A 23,906-nucleotide genomic window follows, 5' to 3' on the forward strand; every position below is an offset into this window, starting at 1 on the left:
GGTGCAAGGCAAAAGGAGATGGTAATGGAGCAAGTTAAGAAACAAAAGATGCGTCACGTAAATGGAAATGGCAGAATCATCAACAGCTGCTATAGGAAAGAGAGAAAAATTGTTGAACTCAATGTCGAGTCCAGAAGGTTGTAAAAGTGCCTAAACAAAAGACGAGGTGCAAAGCAGTTTGTTTTCTGACACGCAACACTACATAGCGTTCACAATTTCATTTTGAATGCAATAGATATGTAAAAGTTACATAATTCTTTTTTTTAAAAATCATTTAATATAGTTCGAACTCCCTGCACCAGACATGGTGCTTCAGTCCTTCTCCATTACTGGAACTAGCAGTCTTCACTTCTGATTTCACTCCTGATTTTTCGTTGATTCCATGCAAGCACAACATCAGTGCACCTCAATAATTCTCTTGAGACCCATGTACATGTATACGCCTTCAGAGCCTCACTCGGTCCTAAACTTTCCCTTTTCTCCCTGGATCCAAATCTGACTAAAGTGCCAACCTGCAATGTTTATTTAAATAATTTTTGTTGTATGTCTTTGGGAGGTAAGGGTGCTCTACCTTAGCCCAATCTGAATGAAGCTAGCTAATATGCAGGATCACAATATTTCTATAAGTAGTAGAATTAGTTACTGCACCCATTTTGCCCCTATTGGGGGAATTCCTTACTTCTCCCCATTACCTATCTATGGGAGTTCCATTTGGACTTTAAAAGATTGTTTGCAGTGGCATATTACATGTCAGGTGTGGCTCAGTGGGTAGCACACTCGCCTGAGTCAAAAGGTTGTGGGTTCAAGTCCCACTCTAGGGACTTGAGCACATAAATCTTGGCTGATACTCCAATGCATGCTGAGGGAGTGCTGCACTGTCAGAGGTGCCATCTTTCAGATGAGACGTTAAACCAAGATTCCGTCTGCTCTCTCAAGTAAACATAAAAGATCCCATGGCACTATTTCGAAGAAGAGCAGGGGAGTTATCCCTGGTGTCCTGGCCAATATTTATCCCTCAATCAATATAACAAAAACAGATTATCTGGTCGTTATCACATTGCTGTTTGTGGCGGTTGCTATTTGTAAATTGGCTGCCGCGTTTCTCACATTACAACAGTGACTATACTCCAAAAGTACTTCATTGGCTGTAAAGCACTTTGAGATGTTGGTGGTCATGAAAGGCGTTATATAAATGCAAGTCTGTCTGTCTTTCTTTCTTATAAATTGCATGTCCATAGACAACTAAATATTGGGTTGACAAACTGCTTCCAGGAGACACCATTTGCCTGCTGATAATGTTTCTGTTTTGAACGCAATCCAATTTTAGTCTTAAAATTGTGTCTAATGAGTCGTATTTTCAGTGCATCAGAATTCGGAGGCTAAAAAGAAACCATTTTTGATTATGATTTGAAGTAGATTTTTCTGGTGACCCATGTTGTGAGTAGTCAGATTTACACTTAAGTTGTAAAAAATAATCATGTGTAAAATAAATAAAAACTTGAACATCCTTTTGGTATGTTTGTCAATTTACCAACAGATTCTGCTGATGAAAAAGTTTTGTTATAACATTCTATTTGATGGAAGTAGTGATGTACAATAACAACAAAACTTGTATTTACATGGCGTCTTTAAAGCGTCCCAAGGCATTTCACAGGAGCGTTATGGAACAAAATTTGACTTTGAGACACATAAGGAGATATTAGGGCAGAGCTTGGTCAAAGAGGTAGATTTTAAGGAGTGTCTTAAAGGAGGAAAGATCGGTAGAGAGGCGGAGAGGTTTACAGAGAGAATTCCAGAGTTTAAGGCCTCAGCAGCTGAAGGCACAGCCGCCAATGGTGGAGCGATTAAAATCAGGGTTGCACAAAAGGCCAGAATTGGAGGAGCGGAGATATCTCGGAGGGTTGTAGGGCTGGAGGCGGTTACAGAGATGGGGAGGAGCGAGACCATGAAGGGATTTGAAAACAAGGATGAGAATTTTAAAATTGAGACATTGTCGGACCGGGAGCCAATATAGGTCAGCAAGCACAGAAGTGATTGGTGAGATTAGGACACAGGCAGCTAAGTTTTGGATGACCTCACGTTTACGGAGGATAGAAGATGGGAGGCCGGCCACGAGTGCATTGGAATAATCAAGTCTACAATTAACAAATTCATTGATTTGGGTTTCAGCAGCAAATGTCTGAGGCAGAGGCGGAATCATACGCTGTTAAGGAGATGGAAAAAGGCGGTCTTAGTGATGGCATGGATATGTGGTCAGAAGTTCATCTCGGACAAATATGGCACCAAAATTGCAAACAGTCTGATTCAACCTCAGACAGTTGCCAAGGTTTCTGCTATTGATTTCTCTCCAGTGACTGATGTCTGCTCAAACGTTCACTTGTGTGGTGATTCAAAGATGACAGGATTAAGCTTCAATTTGCAGCAGCCTACAGTCAAATAGTCAACTATCACACCCAATAATGTGTGAGATAACATACAATATAACACATAACAAACAAATTCTGTTGCTTTTTATATTGATGTTGAGCTAATTTTAAAGAAATATTTTTTTAAAGTATGAACCGTTAGATTAATTTTGGTACAAGAGCAAAAAGAGCAAAATACTGCGGATGCTGGAATCTGAAATAAAAACAGAAAATGCTGGAAATCTCGGCATCTGTGGAGAGAGAAACAGAGTTAATGTTTCAGGTTGATGACCCTTCGTCAGAACTGGTGAATGTTCGAAATGAACAGATTCTTAAGGAGCACTGAAAGGGGGAGGGGAGAAAAGAACAAAAGGGAAGGTCTGTGATAGGGTGGAAGACAGGAGAGATTTGAAAGACAAAAGGGAATGATTGGCCGACTTGAGATGGCAGAAGTTAGAAAAAGATTAGTCTAGATAGGGTGTGAATGGCAGATTAATTACCAGCAGTCATGGGAAACAGAGAGAAAAAATACATAAGACCGGGGTGGGTTTAAAAAAGGAGGAATGGGTGCAAAATATGGGCAGCGGTTATAGTCTGAAATTGTTGAACTCGATGTTGAGACCCGAAGGCTGTAAAGTGCCTAAACAAAAGATGAGGTGCTGTTCCTCGAGCTTGCGTTGAGCTTCATTGGAACAGTGTAGGAGGCCGAGGACGGAGATGTTGGAGTGGGAGTGGAGCAGGAAATTAAAGTGACAGGCGACTGGAAGCTTACGGACTGAACAGAGGTGTTCCGCAAAGCGGTTACCCAATCTGCGTTTGGTCTCCCCAATGTAGAAGAGACCACATTGTGAGCATCGAATACATTGGCCCAGAAATTCTGCTTTCTCCTTCCCGCAGACGTTCGACTAGATTTTAGAGAAAAAATGCGCACCTACCTGAAGCTGCTGCGTCCGTTCGACATACAGGTCCACAGGCCTCCTCTCCCTGCGCGTCACAGCATGTGCTCGTAGGGATGTCCGCAGGGGTCACGTGGGCCTGGACTCCCAATCACAGGTAAGTATTTTTTCATGCATAGTAATAGGAGATTCATATATAAAACATTTAAAAAAAAACACCTCACATAACACACTCATCGAAATTAAAGTTGTTATAAGTGTTTTTTAAAGAAAAGAAATTGCCAAATTTTAAAAAAAGTTAAGGTTAGGGTTTAAAATAACATTACCTGAGTGGGCAGGGTTTTAACAAATATGTTTTTAAAAATTTTATTTTAATCATATTTTTGATATATTTTTAAACTCTTACGTCTGTAAAAGTAGGCAATGCGCCTGCTTCTATCAGGCGCAAGAGGTTTGAGGACATTTGCCGAGCAAGATATGCGTAAATTCAGCAACCTTGTCCACACAAATGCCCTCGCTCCCGAGATGTCTACGATCTGTCAAGCTCCAGCCAGTTTTCTGCGCATGCGCATTGCGCACTGAAAACCGGCTTTTCCGATGCCTTCCCGGGTATGTGGAAACTTCGTACGGGCCCAGGAGGTTGGAATTTCCACCTCAGTATACTGAATTAAAAGTACAACTAAATCGCTGTTTCACTTCGAAGGAGTATTTGGGGCCCTGGACAATGGGAAGGGAGGAGGTAAAAGGGCAGGTGTGCCGTGGGAAGGGGAGGGGATGCTGGGGGTAATTGTGGAATGGACCAGATTCATTTTGGTGTCTGGGGGTTCTAATGGATGCCGTCTTTTGCCTGGACAGAGTTCTTGGAGACTGCACTGAGGAGGGGCACAGTGCTCTTTGTGTTTTTCTCATCAACAATAACAACAACAACCTGTATTTATATAACACTTTCAACATAATAAAACGTCCTAAGGTACTTCACAGTGTTATATAAAAAAATGACACCAAACCACATAAGCAGTAATTAGGCCAGATGACCAAAAGCTTGGTCAAAGAGGTAGGTTTTAAGGAGCGTCTTAAAGGAGGAAAGAGATGTGGGGAGGTTTAGGGAGGGAATTACACAGCTTAGGGCCTAGGCAGCTGAAGGCACAACCAATATGGTTGAGCAATTAAAATTAGGGATGCTCAAGAAGCCAGAGTTTGAGAAGCTCAGTGATCACAGGAGGTTGTGGGGCTGGAGGAGATTACAGAGATAGGGAAGGGCAAGGCCATAGAGGGATTTGAAAAGAAGGGTGAGAAGGATGCTTAATCGGAGCCAATGTAGGTCAGCACAGGGGTGGTGGGTGAACAGGACTTGATGCGAGTTAGGACACGGGCAGCCGAGTTTTTCATCTCAAGTTTACGTTGGGTTGAATGTAGGATGCTGCAGCTCCGTATGTCCAACTGGTACAATCATAGATTTTGTAAGGAGTTGTGCTGCTCACTCTACCATTTGGGAGGAGTTTTTGTTACCTTCTGTTTTCCTATTAAACGCTTAAACCCTCCTTTGTCAACTAGTGACCATCTAGTAACTCCTTAGGTGTGAGCTGGGGTTGGGTGGTGGGGGGGCGAAGAGAGACACGGCTATGTTTGAGTCAAATTGGGTAAATGTGACATACATGGGTATGAGAAATTCAAACCAATTCAGTTCCTGATGACAGAAACAGTCATCTAATTCCTGTTCCAGGTAGGTCTGTAGTGCTCTTGATAATTGACCAGCCAGCTTGAATGGAATTGGGAAGGAGTAGATTTGTCACTGGGAGCACAGAATCTTCCCACTCAACTCCAGATAGCAGGTTAAAGCCTTAACAGGGAGGGTGACCCCCATCTGGACAAGCACCAGAAAGCTTATCAGTGCTTTATGCAGGTAAGATGTGTAGTTTCAGTTGGTTAAATTCCAGCATTACACTTGGGAAGTTGGGGTGAGGGCATGGTGGGATGGATGCTGTGTCTATATTCTCTGGGCTATCTGATGCATAAAGTCCTACCTACTCAGTTGTATTAATGCTTACATTAGTTACTTTCTAGTTTGTTGTAGATGAATTTCATTCGCCTGAAGGTTTGGAAAGGCCTGTTCTTGGTGCTATTGGCTCATTAGTGGACAAATGGTAAATCAGAACACCAAATGTTTTGGCTAATTATGTCCGGGGCCTCTCAGAATGGTGGGTCTGCAATAGTCATGTCCTGTCATGGGGTTAGGTTCAAGAATGTTCAGATCTGCAGACTTCAGGACTTTCATTATACACAGCTTCCAAACCCTCCTCCCATGGGAAAGGCAATTCTCCAACAAGCATCTTCTTCCTTTTTTGTAAGAATATGTTGAGTATTCATTCACAACAGCTGGCCAGTACATCTCAAGATTTGCATAGACAATTCTTCTTTCTCCAATATATATACATCAATATAAATAGGTGTTATTACAGGGAGCCACCTTATGGTACGAGCATCTGTTGCTTTCTTGTTTTTATTGTATTCTTTTGCATTGTAGTATGTGTTCTTTCTATCTATCGAACTCATAACTTTCAATAAGCTGACTAAGTCCTGTTCATGTGCGCTTGTACATTATTTTGTTTTGATGTGGTATTTCATATTCCATACATCTGCATTATTAGATGCATCCAGCTGTTACATTTTTCTTGTTGGTTTTTCACTTTGAAGATAATCTAACCAAGTGAAGTTTTGTCTCTATGTAAATATCCTGTGTATTTTTCAAACCGTAAATAATTACTTTGTACGTCAACTATGTTAAATTGTGGCTAGACCTTATACCAAGGCCCAGGCAATGAAGGAGTTACATACTAGTTAATGTCTCTAGAAAGATAACCTTCTCTTCATAAAATGTCCTACTGTGGAACACTCCTTTAATAGATGAACAAAGGAGTCCTGTGCCATATGTGCCATACTCTATTGGGGCTGAAAAGACTGTTCAGAAATGTTTATCCTTTAATTTGGAATTGAGCAAAGCCTTTGGCTTTGGCACTTGTGTGACTGTCTCGTTGTCTCTGTCGAACCTCTGAATCATTGTACATTGAGTCATCTTACCCCAAAGACTAAAAATGTAACCACAAAATTTATGTTGTTTCAATTGCAAACAAAAATCTAAAATCATGCTGTGTTTGTGTCAGTAAATGGGTTAACAAATCTACAGGGTAATGTTATGGGAGTGAACTCCTATTGTGACAAATCGGAGACAATAGGGTCTTAAACACTGGTGACAGTGGAGAGTAGCTGATAAAGGCAAGAGGAACTCCAAAGGCTTGTACTCCAATTTTAGCATGTGTTTGCCAATTCTGCAGAATCTCATCTCATGCCAACCACTTTAGCAGTAATCACAGACATCTGTACCACTGGAAAGGACTGTGGGCAGCTGTTTGTAGGACACTCCAGGACATAGTCAACGTATTTACCGAGACGTATGAAAGCATGGGCCTTACACCAAACATCAGTAAGACAAAGGTCCTCCACCAGCCTGTCCTCGCCGCACAGCACTGCCCCCCAGACATCAAGATCCACAGCGTGGCCCTGGACAACGTGGACCACTTCGCTTATCTCGGGAGCCTCCTATCAACAAGAGCAGGCATTGACGACGAGATCCAACACCGCCTCCAGTGCCTGAGGAAAAGAGTGTTTGAAGACCAGGCCCTCAAAACTGTCACCAAGCTCATGTCTACAGGGCCGTAGTAATATCCTCCCTCCTGTATGGCTCAGAGACGTGGACCATGTACAGTAGACACCTCAAGTTGCTGGAGAAATGCCACCAGCAATGTCTCTGCAAGATCCTACAAATCCCCTGGGAGGACAGACGCACCAACGTTACCGTCCTCGTCCAGGCCAACATTCCCAGCATTGAAGCACTGACCACACTTGATCAGCTCCGCTGGGCAGGCCACATAGTTCGCATGACAGACACGAGACTCCCAAAGCAAGCGCTCTACTCGGAACTCGTCCACGGCAAATGAGCCAAAGGTGGGCAGAGGAAACATTACAAAGCCTCCCTGATAAAGTGCGACATCCCCACTGACACCTGGGAGTCCCTGGCCAAAGACCACCCTAAGTGGAGGAAGTGCATCTGGGAGAACGCTGAGCTCCTTGAGTCTCAACCCCGAGAGCATGCAGAAATCAGCGCAGGCAGCGGAAAGAGCGTGTGGCAAACCAGTCCCACCCACCCCTTCCCTCAACGACTATCTGTCCCACCTGTGAGAGTCCGTGGCTCTCGTATTGGACTGTTCAGCCATCAAAGAACTCACTTCAGGAGTGGAAACAAGTCTTCCTCGATTCCGAGGGACTGCCTGTGATGATGATAACATCCAGTTATTTGACGTCACCATAATCCAGATCACTGATTGGAGCGTGGGCAGGTACAGCAGGAGTGGCGAGGTCAGGGTGAAGAAGCGGTGAGAGTTTGTAGAGCGACATGATCGGGGCCCAGCAGAGGCAAGAGCCCTGGGACAGCACGGGCCAGCCCACACTGCGATATGTGTGCACATTAGATCCGTGCAGCAGAGCTGATCTCCAGTCGTCTTGGTTAATCCTTGCCACTGGACCAAACCTAGCTCTGTCAAGCCCGTGTGGTGGCTGGTGTGCAACAGCCACTACACGTTAAAAAAATCCACGCACAGGCATCTTCCACCCGTCACTATGTAGTTCGGGACCTAGAATATTAGGTCCTTCATTGAAACATCTGTGAACTCATCCCTTTTTGGTGTGGAAGCAAGTCATCCTCGATACGAGGGACTGCCTCAGAAGAGAATAACATTATGTATCTAAAAGAAATATCCCACCGTCCTTCACAAATAGGGAGAGATTATGAGAGGTGACTGAAAGCTTGGTCAAAGAGATGATCCTGGAAGAGACTTTTACATGTCGAGAGTGGGGAGAAAGGGTAAAGAAGTTTGGGGGATTTCAAAGAGAAGGAAAAGACTACTAATTAGAAGTTTTGTTGTTGTTTCCCTATAGACGGTCAATAATCAAGTCATTAAATTGCAATCTCAAATTATTAACACCTCATAACCATCATCATCATCGGAACCGAGGAAGACTTGCTTCCACTCTTAACATGAGTTCTTATGTGGCTGTACAGTCCAATACGAGAACCACAGTCTCTATCACAGGTGGGACAGATAGTTGTTGAGGGAAGGGGTGGGTGGGACTGGTTTGCCGCACGCTCTTTCCGCTGCCTGCGCTGATTTCTGCATGCTCTCGGCGTTGAGATTCGAGGTGCTCAGCACCCTTCTCGGATGCACTTCCTCCACTTAAGGTTGTCTTTGGCCAGGGACTCCCAGGTGTCAGTGGGGATGTCGATCTTTATCAGGGAGGCTTTGAGGGTGCCCTTGTAACCATTGCATTGGGAAATCTCTGGTCTGTTCTAACTGAACTGAGGAAATAATTAAACCTAGTTAGAGACATTGTACTGGAATTTCCTTTGAAACCGCCCCCACCCAATCCTTAGCGGTGTTCGGGCTGGTGCGCGCTCCCGCGGTTTTCGGGTGCTCCATGACGGCGGTGGTGAAGTGGTGCGGGAGCGAAATGGAGCGAGCGGTGTGTGGCAGAGGAGGCCTATCGACTCGGGAATCTTCGGCTCCCAAGTTGTGAGCATGTGCGCGGCTGTCAAGTTCCGCCCCCCCCCCCCCGCCCCAACCCGAGAGGCACCGACGAGAGGTCCGAGACTGCTGGCCTGAGATCGCTGTAGGGGAGGAGAGAGTGGGATCGCTGTGTGGGGGGGGGGGGGGGGGAGAGAGTGAGATCGCTGTGGCGGTGGGAGAGAGTGGGATCGCCGTGGGGGGAGGGAGCGCGAGTGAGATCGCTGTGGGGGGGGGAGAGAGTGAGATTATTGTGGGGGCGGGGGAGATCATTGTAAGGGGTGAGACAGACTAGGAGGTGAGATAGACTGGGGAGGGAGCAAGAGACTGTGGGGGTGAGAGAGACTGAGGGGAGGAGAGACTGGGGAATGAGTGAGACTAATGTGAGTAAGAGAGACAAAGGGCTCAATTTTGCCCAAGCCCGTTTTCTGGCGTAGTGCCAGAGTTGCACTGCTTATTTAGGTCCAGAAATGCGGCAGAAAAACATGTCCAAACTTTCCCCGATGTTTTTGTTGTAATCCGGAGCCGCGCGGCGTGTCCAGTCTCCTGAGGGGGTTGGGGGAGGCGCCTGTGGTCTGCGCCGAAAAACGAAGCCGGGTCTTCTATGCATGTGCGGGGGAAAAACTCACATTCTTGATATCGCTGAATTGGCTGCGCATGCGCAGTAGAGTCCTCTCCTCCCCCCCGCCCTAGAGTCTTGAAACCTCTCTCTCCCCCTCCTCCTTTCCCCCTCCCAGGCACCATGCCTTCAGATCGGCAGTCTCCGACCCTCTCCGGTCCCCGACTGAGGTGTCTTCCTGGTCCGCTGTGGCCCCAAGTACCTGCCTGGTCCACTGCGGCCCCGAATGTGTGCCGGTCCCGGTCCGCTATGGCTCCTGAGTCCATGCCTTCCTGGTCCGCTGTGGCCCACAAGTGAGTGTCGGTCAGTTTGCGCCCTCCCCCGCCGAGCCTCTCTGGACCCCGAGTGAGTGCCGGTCCCGGTCCCGGCGCTCCGCTTCCCGACCCTAGCCCAGGCCGAATGGCCTCCGATTTACTTACCTGCGCCGATTTCTTTAAATCTCCGCAAGGGTTTTCTCGAGAAGCCACAGACGCTGGCCGAAGCAGAAATGGAGTAACTGTCAGCTGGCCAAACAAAGTTCACTAAATGGCCAGAATTGGCATAGGTGGCTGGTCCCTTTGGATGAAAAAAAAACTTACCTAGAAAAAACGTGAGCTACGCTGGAGCAAATTGATTGGGGAAACTGCAGATTTTTAAGTTAGGCCAGCAAAAACAGGCTGCTCAAAAAAAACGGGGAAAATTGAGCCTTGAAGGAATAAACAAGGCTTTATTAGACCATTTATATTATTGCCTAACACTAGAAAATATACAATCCAGTTAAAAATAAATCAAACTGTGGAGAACTATAAAGATGTGTGTCAAACAAACCTGTCAGATCTGTGTCCATAACGCCCACTTTAGATCCAGTAAGACTTGCTTTTTCAGGGCCGTATTAAGGTCCGGTGGTAAAGGGATCTTAAATGATGAAACTTCCATTTTGGGTGGTAATATATGGGCGGACAGTATCGAATACCGCCCGCCGCTAATGACTGTAGAATTTACCGCCGGGCGGTTTGAAAAGAAACTTGCATTTCTTGGCGGTAAATGGGTGGCTTGAGAGGAAACTCTAGCCCATTGGCTGCAAGTGCATCAAGTGTGCAAAGAGAAAACTCCAAAGGCAAGCCTTCGCCAGGCACAGGAGGACAATGCAGGAGGACAGTTGGGAATTATTCTGTTTAAGTCCAGTAATGTGAGTTATTCTGTTTCAAGTCAACTGATGTGGGGAAGTGTGATATGTTTCATGTTTTCCATTATTACGTGAAGACAAGTTATACTGATTTAATTAACTCTTGCTCTGCACGTTTTCAATAAAACAGCTCAACAATTCTTATCTCGCTTTGTCTTACCAAAGGGATAATTTAACTCCCTCTGCCCTGCATAAACCTGACCAGAGTTAAAATTGAGCAGCTCTTCCTCCTGCTCTGATTTAATGATGGCAGATGCCTCATTAATATATGCTAATAAGGGTCCAATTGATCAGATGGGATCCCAAGTCAACTGTAACAATCAACTGGCCAGAAGAATTGCCCTGATTACTCCGATCAGTGAAACCTGCCGGACAGCCAGCTGAGGCATGCAGCTTTACAAAATCCTTGGCTTCATTTTCAAACCCCTCCATCGTCTCAGGCTCTCTCCTTTCCATCATTGAAGGGCGATTTTTCAATCACGCACAACTGCTCTCTGGAATTCTCTCCTAAATAAAACTTTGTATTGCTCAGTCATCCCCTTCTTTTCCTATTTGGTCTCCATCTCTCCTGATATATGCTTTTATGTGAGCAATGCCATTATACATGCAAGTTGTGGATTTTACATACTGTACTTCCAAGTACTCATTACAATCATAAACTTTAATCAGCTGGATGAAATTTTATACAATGCACATGGGTGGTAAAAGTTAAATCTGCAGGAGACTAAATGAATCAGCAGACTCAGTGTGTGGATTATGTGGTACTTTTGGTAGCCTTTTGAATTGGTACCACTTTTTTTTTGATTTTATGAAACAGGTATAATTTGAGGAACTTTTAGTATATAGATGCCCCAAATGACATAGTAAGCATTAGATTAAAATGTTTTTAACTTTAAAAGGCCTTCCATAAGAATTCAAAGCTCCATAACGCTAATCGATATACCAGAGGTGTTCCAGTTCGTCAACCTCAGCAGGTTTGGCAGTTGGAATGACAGGTCGGTTACTATTCTACAGGGGAAAAATTCAAGTTGTTTGCACTTCCGAGAGTGCGAACGACTTTTCGCCTGGGTGCGGTGCTGCTACCGACTCCCGCGAAATTCCAATGTCATCACCGTGTGGAGTGGCCCGTTTTCCACCTGGAGCACAAATTTGGTAGCGCCCCATGACTTTGCAGGGCGTCGGCCGCTTATGGGGAAAAAATTAAAGGGGAGATGCGACAGTGAAAAATGTTTAAATGGCCAACTTACCGGTCGCGGCCTTCTTGCTTGCAGATCGCGGAGGCTATGCCGTGATCTTGCAGCCCAGCACCCCGCTCCCTCGTGGTCCAGCGATGGCCCCTTCTCCTGCCCGCAGAGTCAGAAGCCTGACCCTCCCCTTTAATGGAAGGGGAGGCCCTGTCTTCTCACCACCACATAGCGCTGGAAAATGTGTGTCCCTTTGCGACCCGGTCCCACCCCCAAGAGGAAGTGGAGTGAGAGATGTTGCACTCCACTTCCTCTCGGGGGCAGCAAGTCCCACTATAGCTCGCGGGGCGGGACATCCGCACCTGGCGTAGGAACTCTCGCCTCACGGCTGTTATCGCCCCCGGGGCAGTACCGAATATTCAGCCGTACTTCTTTGAAGCATTTAAGTGTTCATTTTAGCATCAAATACCAGTAACAGCTTAGTTGGACTTGCTCTCAGTGCATTAGTTGTGCTATTTCTCCCATTTTGACTACTAGCTACAGGGCTAAACCAATGGTAATGAAACACAAGTCTCATTACTGTTTGTTGGTCGTCCAGCTTGGTTTTTCAATTCTCTGAGATACTTTTTTGTAAATCAGCTCCCAATTAATACCTCATTAAATATTAATGCAGAGAATAGGAGTGTTGAAGACAGTTTCATTGTATAACTCCCCTTCCTCGCAGGAGAAATACCCTGAAGTAGTAAGACTTCCGGAGGGATCAAATGCTGAATACCTGGTACTGGAATGCACCAAACTTCCTGGGTGAGACCACTTTAAAAGTTTGTAATTCAATGACCGTTATTTTGCAAAAAAAATAATGATTTTATTTTTAAGATTAACATTAAATTATCGTAGAGTGTATTTATCGTAAAAAAAAGGCTTATCCTAATAACTCTGTTTCATCAGAAATACGAGTAGTAGTAGGCCATGCGGCCCCCTCGAGCCCGCTCCACCATTTAATACAATCATGACTGATCTGATCATGGACTCAGCTCCACTTCCCTGCCCGCTCCCTATAACCCCTTATCGGTTAAGAAACTGTCTATCTCTGTCTAAAATTTATTCAATGACCCAGCTTCCACAGCTCTCTGAGGCAGCAAATTTCACAGATTTATAACCCTCAGAAGAAATTCCTCATCTCAGTTTTAAATGGGCGGCCCCTTATTTCGAAGATTATGCCCCCAAGTTCTAGTCTCCCCTATCCGTGGAAACATCCTCTCTGCATCTACCTTGTCAAGCTATTGAACCAAGTTCTTCTGGTTTGCATTAACAAATTCAAATATTAGTTGTACTATGTAACTGGATAGATAGGGGCGGTATTAATTAAAATATTTCTTCATTCCCACAAAATCAAAAAAGTTAAAATTTAATATAGGCTTTCTTTGAGCCAATTTTAAGCACAAGTTTCTTGGTTGATCTCAATGCTCTATCTATTGGAGCTTACCCATGCTGGTTTCATATCATCTTTTGAGAACAGCCTACACTTGTATATAACCCAAATGGAAGCAGGAAGCACCACTGCTAAAAGCCCCTTTCAGACATTCCATAGTATTTATAGCACAAACAAGTCATTCAACTTGTTTATACTCCACTCGAGCCTCCTCCCACCTTACTTTATTTACCTCACTCCATCAGCATATATATCTATTCCTTTCTCCCTCGTGTACTTAGCTAGTTTCCACTTAAATGCACTTATGCTATTTGCCTCAACTACTCCATGCGGTCGCAAGTTCCACATTCTAACCCCTATTTGATATTTCAGAAAGGTAGCTAGTGTTTTTCCCTCAGGTCAATTCCTGATTCTTCTTTCCCAATTTCACAAAGTAGCTCTCTAACTCATATCTTTATAAAACAAAATAACATGCCATTTTTTTGTTTTTGTAGTCACATGATGGATTGGGCTAAACATCCTTGTAAATTGAAAACTTTAAAAAAAAATAAAAGATGCTCATGAATACTAAAAAAGTATTGCATATTTTCCCCTTTTTGCATTGATCAGTTCTATAAAGGGCCTTTCTTATGAAAGCTCGCCACCTGTCTTTTTCAGATGCTGACACATACTGTGCATTTCCAGCATTTTTTATTTCTATTGCTCATTAATACATGTTTTATTTTAATTGCCTTACAGGGTTGAGCTGAAGATTTTCTGGAAAATACTTGTAAGTGAAGAAGGAGTTGTTACTCCAGTGCTGGATCTCTTGACAAAAATACCAGCAGAGGGTAAGTATCCAAGCAGACAGACTTGCTTCCATAGTGCCATTCTCAACCTCAGCACATCACAAAGTGCTATAGTCAGTCAGTGAAGTACTTGAAGTGTAGTCACTTGTAATAATGTGCAAAACATGGCAGCTAGAAAGGAGAGGAATGGCCAGGGGAGGAGGCAGAGAGAGAGAAAGAGGAGGAGAAGGATATTTTTTTTGGGGGGGGGGGGGGTGGGGGAAATGAACGGGGGACAAGGGTGGAAGCAAAGAGGGTTGGGGCAGGCAAAGAATCTGTTGGTGAAGAAAGAGAATGTTATCAATTCTCGAGTGGGACCTGAACCCCACTCAACCTTCTGACTCCAGTAAGAGTGCCACCCACTGAGCCAATCTTTCTACATTGAAGGCACATAAATGCAAGTAGTTGGAACAATTAATTTCAATCGGAGTAGATATTTAGTGAATCCTCCCAAAACTGTACTTAATAGGAGTCTTTACTTCTGATGAGAATACAGTTGGTGGGCTATTTAGTGTTAAATTTCTGAATTGCTTGGGTTTAAATTTTAATATTTTTGTATTTCTCACCATTTTTTTTTTAACCCTTCCTGGGGTAGATGAGCTCTCTAGCAGCTCATTAAAATGACTAATTAACCATAAGGGGCAGGGGGTGAGATTCACACACACACCATAAACAAGCCTGACCGCAACAACCACACATGGCACTTGTCCTACCATTTTTACCTCATAAATAAGCAGAAAGTATAAACAAACTGTAGTTTGATTTGTTGTCACCCAGTAGTGAAAGACCAGCAATGCAACAATGTAGATCTAGTAATGTAAATTAACCTATGCTCTGACTTATATTTTTGCCTGAATTCAGCTGTGAGCAAATCAGCTTCTAAAAAAGTTTAATCCAAAAACCACAGGTTTGTCAAAATAATGCTAGAAGGAATAAACACGCAGCAATGGAGGTAGACAAAGCACAACGTTCAAGAATCTGTACTTGTTGAAAGATGTGTGTTGTGATATTAGCTGCCAGAATGAAATGCACCACAATAGCACTTCATTAAGCCCACCATTACTGAGATTTATTGCTCAAACACTAAAATCAATATTCTTCACTATGACGTAAAGAAAATAAGCAACATTCTTAAAGTCTTGTTTTCATTCTCTTGCCGTGTCTGCACAGATGTTTACAGGCTACTTGCTAATTCAGAATGGGTCCCAGTTGGCCAGACAGGATATCGGCCCTGTGTTCTCTGGCAAAGGTTTTTTTTTCTCTCTTTCTCCCTCCCCCTGTTCAAATCCTGGCAGTGTCAGTTTGAGTTGGAAGGACGCTGCAGCTGATTTTGGAGGAATACAATTCAACTTCCACATTAACACATATGCTACAAAAAATTGAAATACAATTCACTAGGAAGATGATGATTATTAACACTATTTCAAATCAGTAATAAAGCAGTGGAGGACTTCAACTTTTAACTAAGCAACCTTCCATCAATGCTGGATCTCACTGATATTAACAAATACCAGTTGTTTATCTATTTCTATTCAAGTACTATAACAGATGGGGAACTGCTAATAAAAGTGAACTTTTCTCTACAGCACTCAAGTTTGACAAGGAAAAGGTTGTGGACAGTGCACCCAGCAGCTTTAGAAATCTTCTACGCCTGTTTGGAATCGAGGTTGCTATTGATTGCTTAATTAAACTAATGTGAGAAAGCAAGCCTAACACACCAGCTTGTATTGTGCTTGATAATACTGATTTACATTTGGGGAATAAAGGTTTTTCTTTTCTGCAAATAAAATATGCTTTTATGTTGCTACAGTCATCATTTTTATTGACTTTACCTGTACCATTTTAAAATATTTTGTACATCAGGACATGCCACAAATACATTTCATTTCTCCTATGGCACTGTCACATGAAAAATAAATATAGCATTTAAATACAAATTGCCAAAGAATATTTACAAATACAGAGCAAATTCTATTGCAATTATACACAAGATTTCTACAAGTCATCTGTACCACAGTAGTCTGTTGAAATTACCTTTCAAATGTACTTTTCCTCAACTTAGTTTTTAGTTTATTCATACAATGGTAGTTTAATTCAGCCTATTTCATAATTGCTCCACTATATAAATCTGTTAAATACAGTGTCAAATAGTGGTAAGAGCAAATAATGGTCACAAACAGTACTTCTTACAATTATGGCATTTCTACAAAATAAAACAAGGCCAAATTACATTAAAATTCTAACACTGGCATGTTTGCCAAACAAATGGGTGGATGGTTCATAATGATGAGACCCAAGCTGAATTAAATCTCTGCACTCTAGGCAAGTGTAGCCAAGTGGAATTGTCTGCAAGGTTAGATCTCTTCCTAAGGCCATACTTAGGTTGTGTGCCATAGGGCAGAACATTACTGTTTTAAATGATTGCCCATGTGTGCACAGCTATTCCAGACCAATCCTTCCACTTGACTCAAATTGTCTTATGCTGAATCACCTCACATCCACCACAATGCTCTTAAGTACCCAGCTCAATTTAGGTGGCAGCAGACATAAACCACTATCAACTCAAACCAATTAACTACATCACAATGCAAGATGCCCAGTTGTTAAGAGGCAGCACGAGTTGACTGCTTGATTTGACTTGTTTTGAGGGACTTTAACAGGAGCAGGATCTTAGGGTAGTATGACAACCACATTACATTATCTATTAAAAGTATTTAGCACTAATATGTTTAAAATGTGATGATTGGAGATGTTTACAACAGGAGTGCACTGTAAAACATCGCCAATCCACTTTAAAGTTGGTGAATATCAGTTGGCACTAAGCATTTCTTGAGCTCTGGATTTCCAACCATGCTCAGTTTAAAAAAATACTTAAAAAAATTTATCTCCAAGTTTAAAACATAACTAGCAGCAGGAACAGTAAATATCAATTGCGCAGAGAGGATTAGTTGAGTAAATTATTTAACTGGTAAAACTAATTTGACAACTTTTTACAGGGAGAATTTTACATGGTTACAGAAATTCATATCCAAGTATCAAGTTACCTTAAACATGCAATACAAATGCCACTTTGCACAGAATTAAAATACATTTTCCTGAAACCTTACCTTTTTGATTTAAGCTATTTCTCAGTTAGGGCAAATGCTGCAGTATTTTGGCTATTATTGAAATAATAAATGGGGATAATACTTGAAATGTCACATGGAATAATACTACAAGTCCTTGCATTTAATGTTTCTCAGGCGTTTAACATTAAAAAATGTAAACATGGTACTGCTAGGAATGTGATTAAAATTTGTTTCCATTATATCAACAGCACATCTTTTGCTTGGTTTGAACTTGAATTTACAAGAGTGCTACTTCCAGGTCAATTACTCAATTTGTGATACATTGACTAGGCATTCTTTGAAATTAAGTGACACCAGACATACCATGTATAAACTATTCAACCTGTCCTTTTAGGAGATCTTTGGTTAGAAGGAACATTTTTTTTATACTATCTCCTGGAATAGTATTGAGCCACAGACCAGGTTCAATGTGAAGTTTTGAGTTAATTCATCTCAACTGGGGCATCAGTAGTGCTACAGTTGGACACACTGTCCTCAGCTAGAGGAAAAAATAAGCCGTAGGTTCCTGTTTCAGATCACTTTCCAGTGTAAAATGCCTAGGTGTGGACTTTGGTTGAAGATAGAATAGAGCTCAGGAGTGATGCCAGCCTGCTGACAAAAAGGGTTGTTGGGGGCGGGAGCCATTAGTACGTATGTGTCATTGCCTTCAGGAGAGGGGTTGGAAGGGGCGATGGATGGAAGAAAGAAAGAGCACTCCTTTTAGACATCCTATGGTTTTTTTTTAAATTGGAGGATGTATCTCAGTATATGATTTACTGAAGAGCAGGCCCATTCCTTTCTGTAGGAGGTAAAACAAAATTTCAAAACAAAGGAAAAAGTTGGCATTTGGATGAAACGGTAACAGATTTAACACCATGAGGAATAGGAAGCATTGCTGATATATTTTGTGTAAGTTAATGATTGGCAGTGGAAGTTGTGTGTGTAAACTCAGTTCATCAATATTAAGTACAGGTTACGCATATCCAATACAACCTCTAAAGGGTCATTAATAATCCTAGAGTTAGATGGAATGCAACCTAATTTGAATAATGATATCCAACAGCACTTTCTCTTGATTCATTCCACTGCACATACAATGCTGCCCTGCGAGAGCTGGCCAATGAATAGGAGCACTATTCCCAAAGTTTATTACAGACTTCCAAACATGGGTCAGTAAATCTACACATGTTTCTTAGTAATGATTTATAAAGATGAGGTGATTACTCCAAATGTTTTCCCTTCAGATAGCCTGCAATATTTGACAATATTGACCCAGATCAATGTCACTGTTCTACTTGGCCATTTGATTTTATTCGAGATCTCTGGGTCCTGCTACCAGGTAGCAAAATGTATGTTTTTGAGGCATTGTTTGAAATTAGATTACCATTCTAGGTTTTTTTAAATCTGGGTAATTTTCTGGTTTATTCCTGTTGGGTAGTAAGAGCTGTTGACAGTGGAAGCTGCTCTTACCCACTGTGCAAAGAGATGGTCACCATGGTCGCTGGAACCAGATCTATTTAACACCATCAGCGCAGAAAAACCTCAACATTCTCATGCAAAATGAGACACGGTGGCTCACCAATATCAGGTGGCTCATTCACTTATAGGCAAAAGCTTTGGGATAAAAAGAAAACCTTGTGGAGCACTGTTAAACTGTGGACTCTCCAAGATGTCCTTCACAAGTTGGCAGAAATGCACATTTCCTCAAAAATCACTGACCAATTGAGTCACAAAGCTGAAGTAGCCATTTATATCCTCTTGTAAATAGATTACTATACCCTTCACTTGTTCATGCATTACAGGCACTTCTCTTCAGAGGTAGCAGAGCTGTACACCCCACTTCAGACAAAGGCATGAGCAGATTTTTCAAATGGTAACAACCAATTTGCCTCACTCAGCTCAGGGTTCGAGAAAGGATCACATGCAGTTGCATGTGCAGATAATAGAGCCTTCCAGCTACACGAGCAGTACATCTAGCTTTGCCCAAGAATGTTGCATTATTAAAGAATCCATCAGATTTACACGGTTTGATTCTTCTTGCCCACTGGCTCTGAATCAACCATCTTAACCTTTTTTTAATATTAACGAGCTGGTGCAGTCTCCTGTAATACCTCCACAAATCTATCACCACAAAATTGTGAATCCACAGAAAGACTGGAGGTGTCACAGACATGGGGATTCATTCAATTTTCAGCATTGTAGAACTGAAGAATTTTGCAGTAACTTTTTGTATACAGCTTCCTTTCACTCGAGTGGATCATTTCACAGCATGACGGATATCAAAGAAGGGGAACGAATAAAGAGGTTTTAATTCGATAATGAAAAGGGTCACATGAGTTACAACCAAATGTGTCTCAAAAGGACAGGTTTCTCCATTACATCAATTTTAACAGATTCAACAGATTCTTCACAAATAAATTACCAGATTTTAAAATTGCCTGAAAGTGAACGCACTTTGCAATTTTGTGAAAACAGGATTTGAGCGTAGAAATTTTGGATCATGCACTGCTTTAGCTACACAAGGATACACTGTTTGGCATAACCCAATTAAAACCAGCAAAGAGCATTTAAAGAAAAGTAACTAGTAAAACTGTTCAAATGAATGTGTGCAAAACTTTTTGCTAAGTTTTTAAAAAAATCATATTCCGCTTTCCTCTAATTTTCACTTAGAAAATGTAACTTGGTCATTTCATTATCCCTCAATTTACATTTAATAAAACTTTTTTGTTTTTAAAAGTCTCTGTGGCTGCCGTCCCTACTATAGTCCTTTCCTGAAGTCTCTGCACCAGTCCCACTCTATTCCTTTCTCAAGGAGCCCCTCAGTGCCCCATTACACCACTCAAAATGCTTTGGTGCTCAATTCCTCCCCCACCCAGAGAGTTTCTCTCGTCTCCCCACCCAATTCTACTCACTTCTCTTCTGAGGAGTGTTACTGGTTCTGTTGCTCCGCTGCCAAAAATACAGTTAAGTGATGTTCTGTCTTAATTCATTTAAATAGCACCATTATCTTTCCTTCCACATTCACTCATCGATTTATACCCTCTATCATTCATATTAGTCATACGTGTAAACATTCATTTACTGAAGTGGCATCTGTTCATTTTACTGACATTGGATGAATGGACACAGTCCAGTTCAGTGCACAATTTAGGTAATGCTTTTAAAAGCAGGCATCACTTTACAATTGTTTATTTTTATTCCAGACTAGTAAATAATTTACTTAATTTTCTTAGTTTTAATTCCAATTTATGTAATATTCAACAAAAAAATCTTAATCAACTTTAGATTAGAGGTGACTCCACAATTCGACACTCACGAAGTGTAACTTGGGAAATGGCCAGGGCACGGCCACTGAATTTCCATTCTGTGAAATGAATGGGTGAAAATCACGTGATTGTGCGCCTGCAGTTTTCCAAAATGCATCCCAAGAGTGCTGGAATTGCAGACCCTCCCCACCCCTTATACTTCTTAATAAACCTATGACAGAATTTTTACTGCTCCAAGAGTCCAGAGTGAATATCACTACTTAAGGACATGTAATGCACTGACTCCCATTGCTGGTAGGTAAAATAAAACCCCATATACAACAAACTGTACTCTTTAAATACACCAGTGTGCCAGGGCCATTCACTCCCAAGTTTAATTCTAATCCTGAAGTTCAGAAGACAGTTAAAACAATAAAGCTGCATCCTTGGAGATTTGTATTCCTGAAAATGTCTTTACCATTGGGTATCCATTAAAACTTGGGGTGCAGTATTAGATTCATATTGTTAGAGCATCGTAGCACACCAAACACTGCATGTCCACTTGTCATTCTTTGCCCTAACTTGTGCAAGTCATTCAGAGAGGCCAAAGGTTACCCAACTACAAAATGGCCAATATCAATGGCACTGTTCAAGTGGTCAAATCACATATAGAACTACGAGGCGTTAGTACAGCGTGGACTGCAGCAATATTCACTGACTGGCAGAACTGGCACAAATGAAAGCAGTGGAAAAGCAAATTGGTTATCACCAGCAGCAATTTTAGTGAGGAGCCAAAGCCAAGAACATTTACAATTAGAATCAAGTTTATGAGCATAGTTATCACCTTAAACCACACAGTAAAACTCTAAGTAGATTGCAGCAATGAGAAAATGCATGACTTTCCTTAGTAATCTTATTAATGGATGTCATGCTTCTCTTACAGGTTTCAGTGCTGTGTTACTAAAGGTATATCTTTTATTCAGCTGCTTTAAAAAATTTCCTCCACTCTCCAAGATAACAGCATTTGAAACACTTATTAGCTGACGATAGAAACCCTCAATTATTGTGCTTTAGTATTTACAATCTGCAGTTTCCCTTCAAAACAAAGGTAATTTGATTTTTTAAAAAAAAGCTTTTCAGTGCTATTTTTATTATTGGTGAATGGCATGCTTTTTAAATATAGCCATCCAATTTAGTCAGTTTAGTGATGTTCACAATTTAAAATTGCCAACTTCAATATTCAAACTGATTCAGGTCAGCTATTTTCCAAGCTCATCACTCTTGCATTTGTGGCCTCTCAGTCAGTGCAGTCCTTTTCTTTATTAGGTGAATGCCAAAACCCTACAAAAACTCACACTGAATGAAAAAACAGTGTGCATTCTTCATTTTCCTTGTAGAAGTTTGGAGTGGTAACATCCTTTTTGGCCCTTGTGCTCTGCACATAATGGTTGATTATCTTCCCATCTAGTTTGTACTGGTGTGCAATGTTCTCATATGGTTTGGGATCCAAATCTAGAATAGAGACGGAATATACAACACAAGCCCTCGACGTCTGAATTATGGTACCTGGTTCAGGCCTGTAAAAAAAAGTGTAATTGTAGATATATCCTGTATTACTAGAATTGAAAATACAGATTTCTAATCACACTATTTTATTTACAAACACATGCAAATGAAACTGTGTCTGCTATTTTAACAAAGGCATTAACCAGTTTATTCGAATTTATTTATTTTGCGTTCATAAACAAAACAACATATCCTCCCTTCCAGATACAGCTGTTCCTTCATCATTGGGTCAAAGTCCTGGAATTTGCTACCCAATACTATTGTGGAAGCAATGAACAATACAAACTCTGCAACAAAAATCCACCATTACCTTCCAAGGGCAATTAAGGTTGGCAATACAAACTTTTATGTGTTGCCCACATACTGAGAATGTTAAAAGTTCACCAACCATATCCTGTGACTGATGTGTAATTTATGCCACAGTTGGAGTATTACTTTAAGTACTCGGCACCCCTTTCTAGCAAGAACATTAGAACTACAGAAATGGTACAGTAAAGATTAACCAGAATTATATCTTGAATATGAGATTATGGATTTGAAGGCTCTAAAAATTGGAGTTTTTTTTCATTGAAACATAGAATGTTAACCGGCATCTAATGACTGGTTTAGAAACATAGAAAACAGGTGCAGGAGTAAGCCATTCGGCCCTTCGAGCCTGCACCACCATTCGATAAGATCATGGCTGATCATTCCCTCAGTACCCCTTTCCCGCTTTCTCTCCATACCCCTTGATCCCCTTAGCCGCAAGGGCCATATCTAACTCCCTCTTGAATATATCCAATGAACTGGCATCAACAAATCTCTGTGGCAGGGAATTCCACAGATTAACAACTCTCTGGTGAAGAAGTTTCTCCTCATCTCAGTCCTAAATGGCCTAGCCCTTATCCTAAGACTATGTCCCCTGGTTCTGGACTTCCCCAACATCAGGAACAACCTACCCGCATCTAACCTGCCCAGCCCCGTCAGAATATTGTATGTTTCTATGAGATCCCCTCTCATCCTTCTAAACTCCAATGTATAAAGGCCCAGTTGATCCAGTCTCCCCTCATATGTCAGTCCAGCCATCCCTGGAATCAGTCTGGTGAACCTTCGCTGCACTCCCTCAATAGCAAGAACGTCCTTCTTCACATTAGACCAAAACTGAACACAATATTCCAGGTGAGGCCTCAAGGCCCTGGAACAACTGCAGTAAGACCTCCCCTGCTCCTGTACTCAAATCCCCTAGCTATGAAGGCCAACATACCATTTGCCTCCTTCACCGCCTGCTGTACCTGTATGCCAACTTTCAATGACGGATGAACCATGACACCCAGGTCTCAATGCACCTCCCCTTTTCCTAATTTGCCACCATTCATACAATATTCTGTCTTCGTGTTTTTGCCCCCAAAGTAGATAATCTCACATTTACTCACATTATACTGTATCTGCCATGCATTTGCCCACTCACCTAACCTGTAAGTCATCCAGCAGCCTCTTAGCATCCCCCTCACAGCTCACCCAGCCACCCAATTTAGTGTCATTTGCAAACTTGGAGATATTACACTCAATTCCTTCATCCAAATCATTGATGTATTTTGTAAAGAGCTGGGGTCCCAGCACTGAGCCCTGCGGCACTCCACTAGTCACTGCCTGCCATTCTGAAAGGAACCCGTTTATCCCGACTCTTTGCTTCCTGTCTGCCAACCAGTTGTCGATCCACGTCAGTATATTACCCCCAATACCATGTGCTTTGATTTTTCACACCAATCTCTTGTGTGGGACCTTGTCAAAAGCTTTTTGAAAGTCCAAATACACCACATCCACTGGTTCTCCCTTGTCCACTCTACTAGTTAAAAAATTCCAGAA

General features: G+C 42.2%; 2 protein-coding genes across 3 annotated transcripts in view; one reads left to right on the forward strand and one right to left on the reverse strand.

Annotated features, from left to right (window-relative positions):
• The window catches only part of cenpp (centromere protein P), a 418,874-nt gene extending 402,919 nt beyond the window's left edge, over positions 1-15,955 (forward strand). The window contains exons 7-9 of the mRNA XM_070895399.1: positions 12,609-12,688; positions 14,055-14,146; positions 15,730-15,955. Of these exons, the coding sequence (XP_070751500.1) occupies positions 12,609-12,688; positions 14,055-14,146; positions 15,730-15,842 (285 nt within the window). The 3' untranslated portion in view covers positions 15,843-15,955. The remainder of the gene's footprint in view (positions 1-12,608; positions 12,689-14,054; positions 14,147-15,729) is intronic.
• ippk (inositol 1,3,4,5,6-pentakisphosphate 2-kinase) overlaps positions 15,903-23,906 on the reverse strand; it is an 88,987-nt gene continuing 80,983 nt past the window's right edge. For both annotated transcript variants that reach the window (XM_070895398.1, XM_070895397.1), the window contains exon 13: positions 15,903-22,072. In XM_070895398.1, the coding sequence (XP_070751499.1) occupies positions 21,847-22,072 (226 nt within the window). In that variant the 3' untranslated portion in view covers positions 15,903-21,846. The remainder of the gene's footprint in view (positions 22,073-23,906) is intronic.

Source organism: Pristiophorus japonicus, chromosome 12 (assembly GCF_044704955.1).
Source record: "Pristiophorus japonicus isolate sPriJap1 chromosome 12, sPriJap1.hap1, whole genome shotgun sequence".
NCBI lineage: Eukaryota > Metazoa > Chordata > Chondrichthyes > Pristiophoridae > Pristiophorus > Pristiophorus japonicus.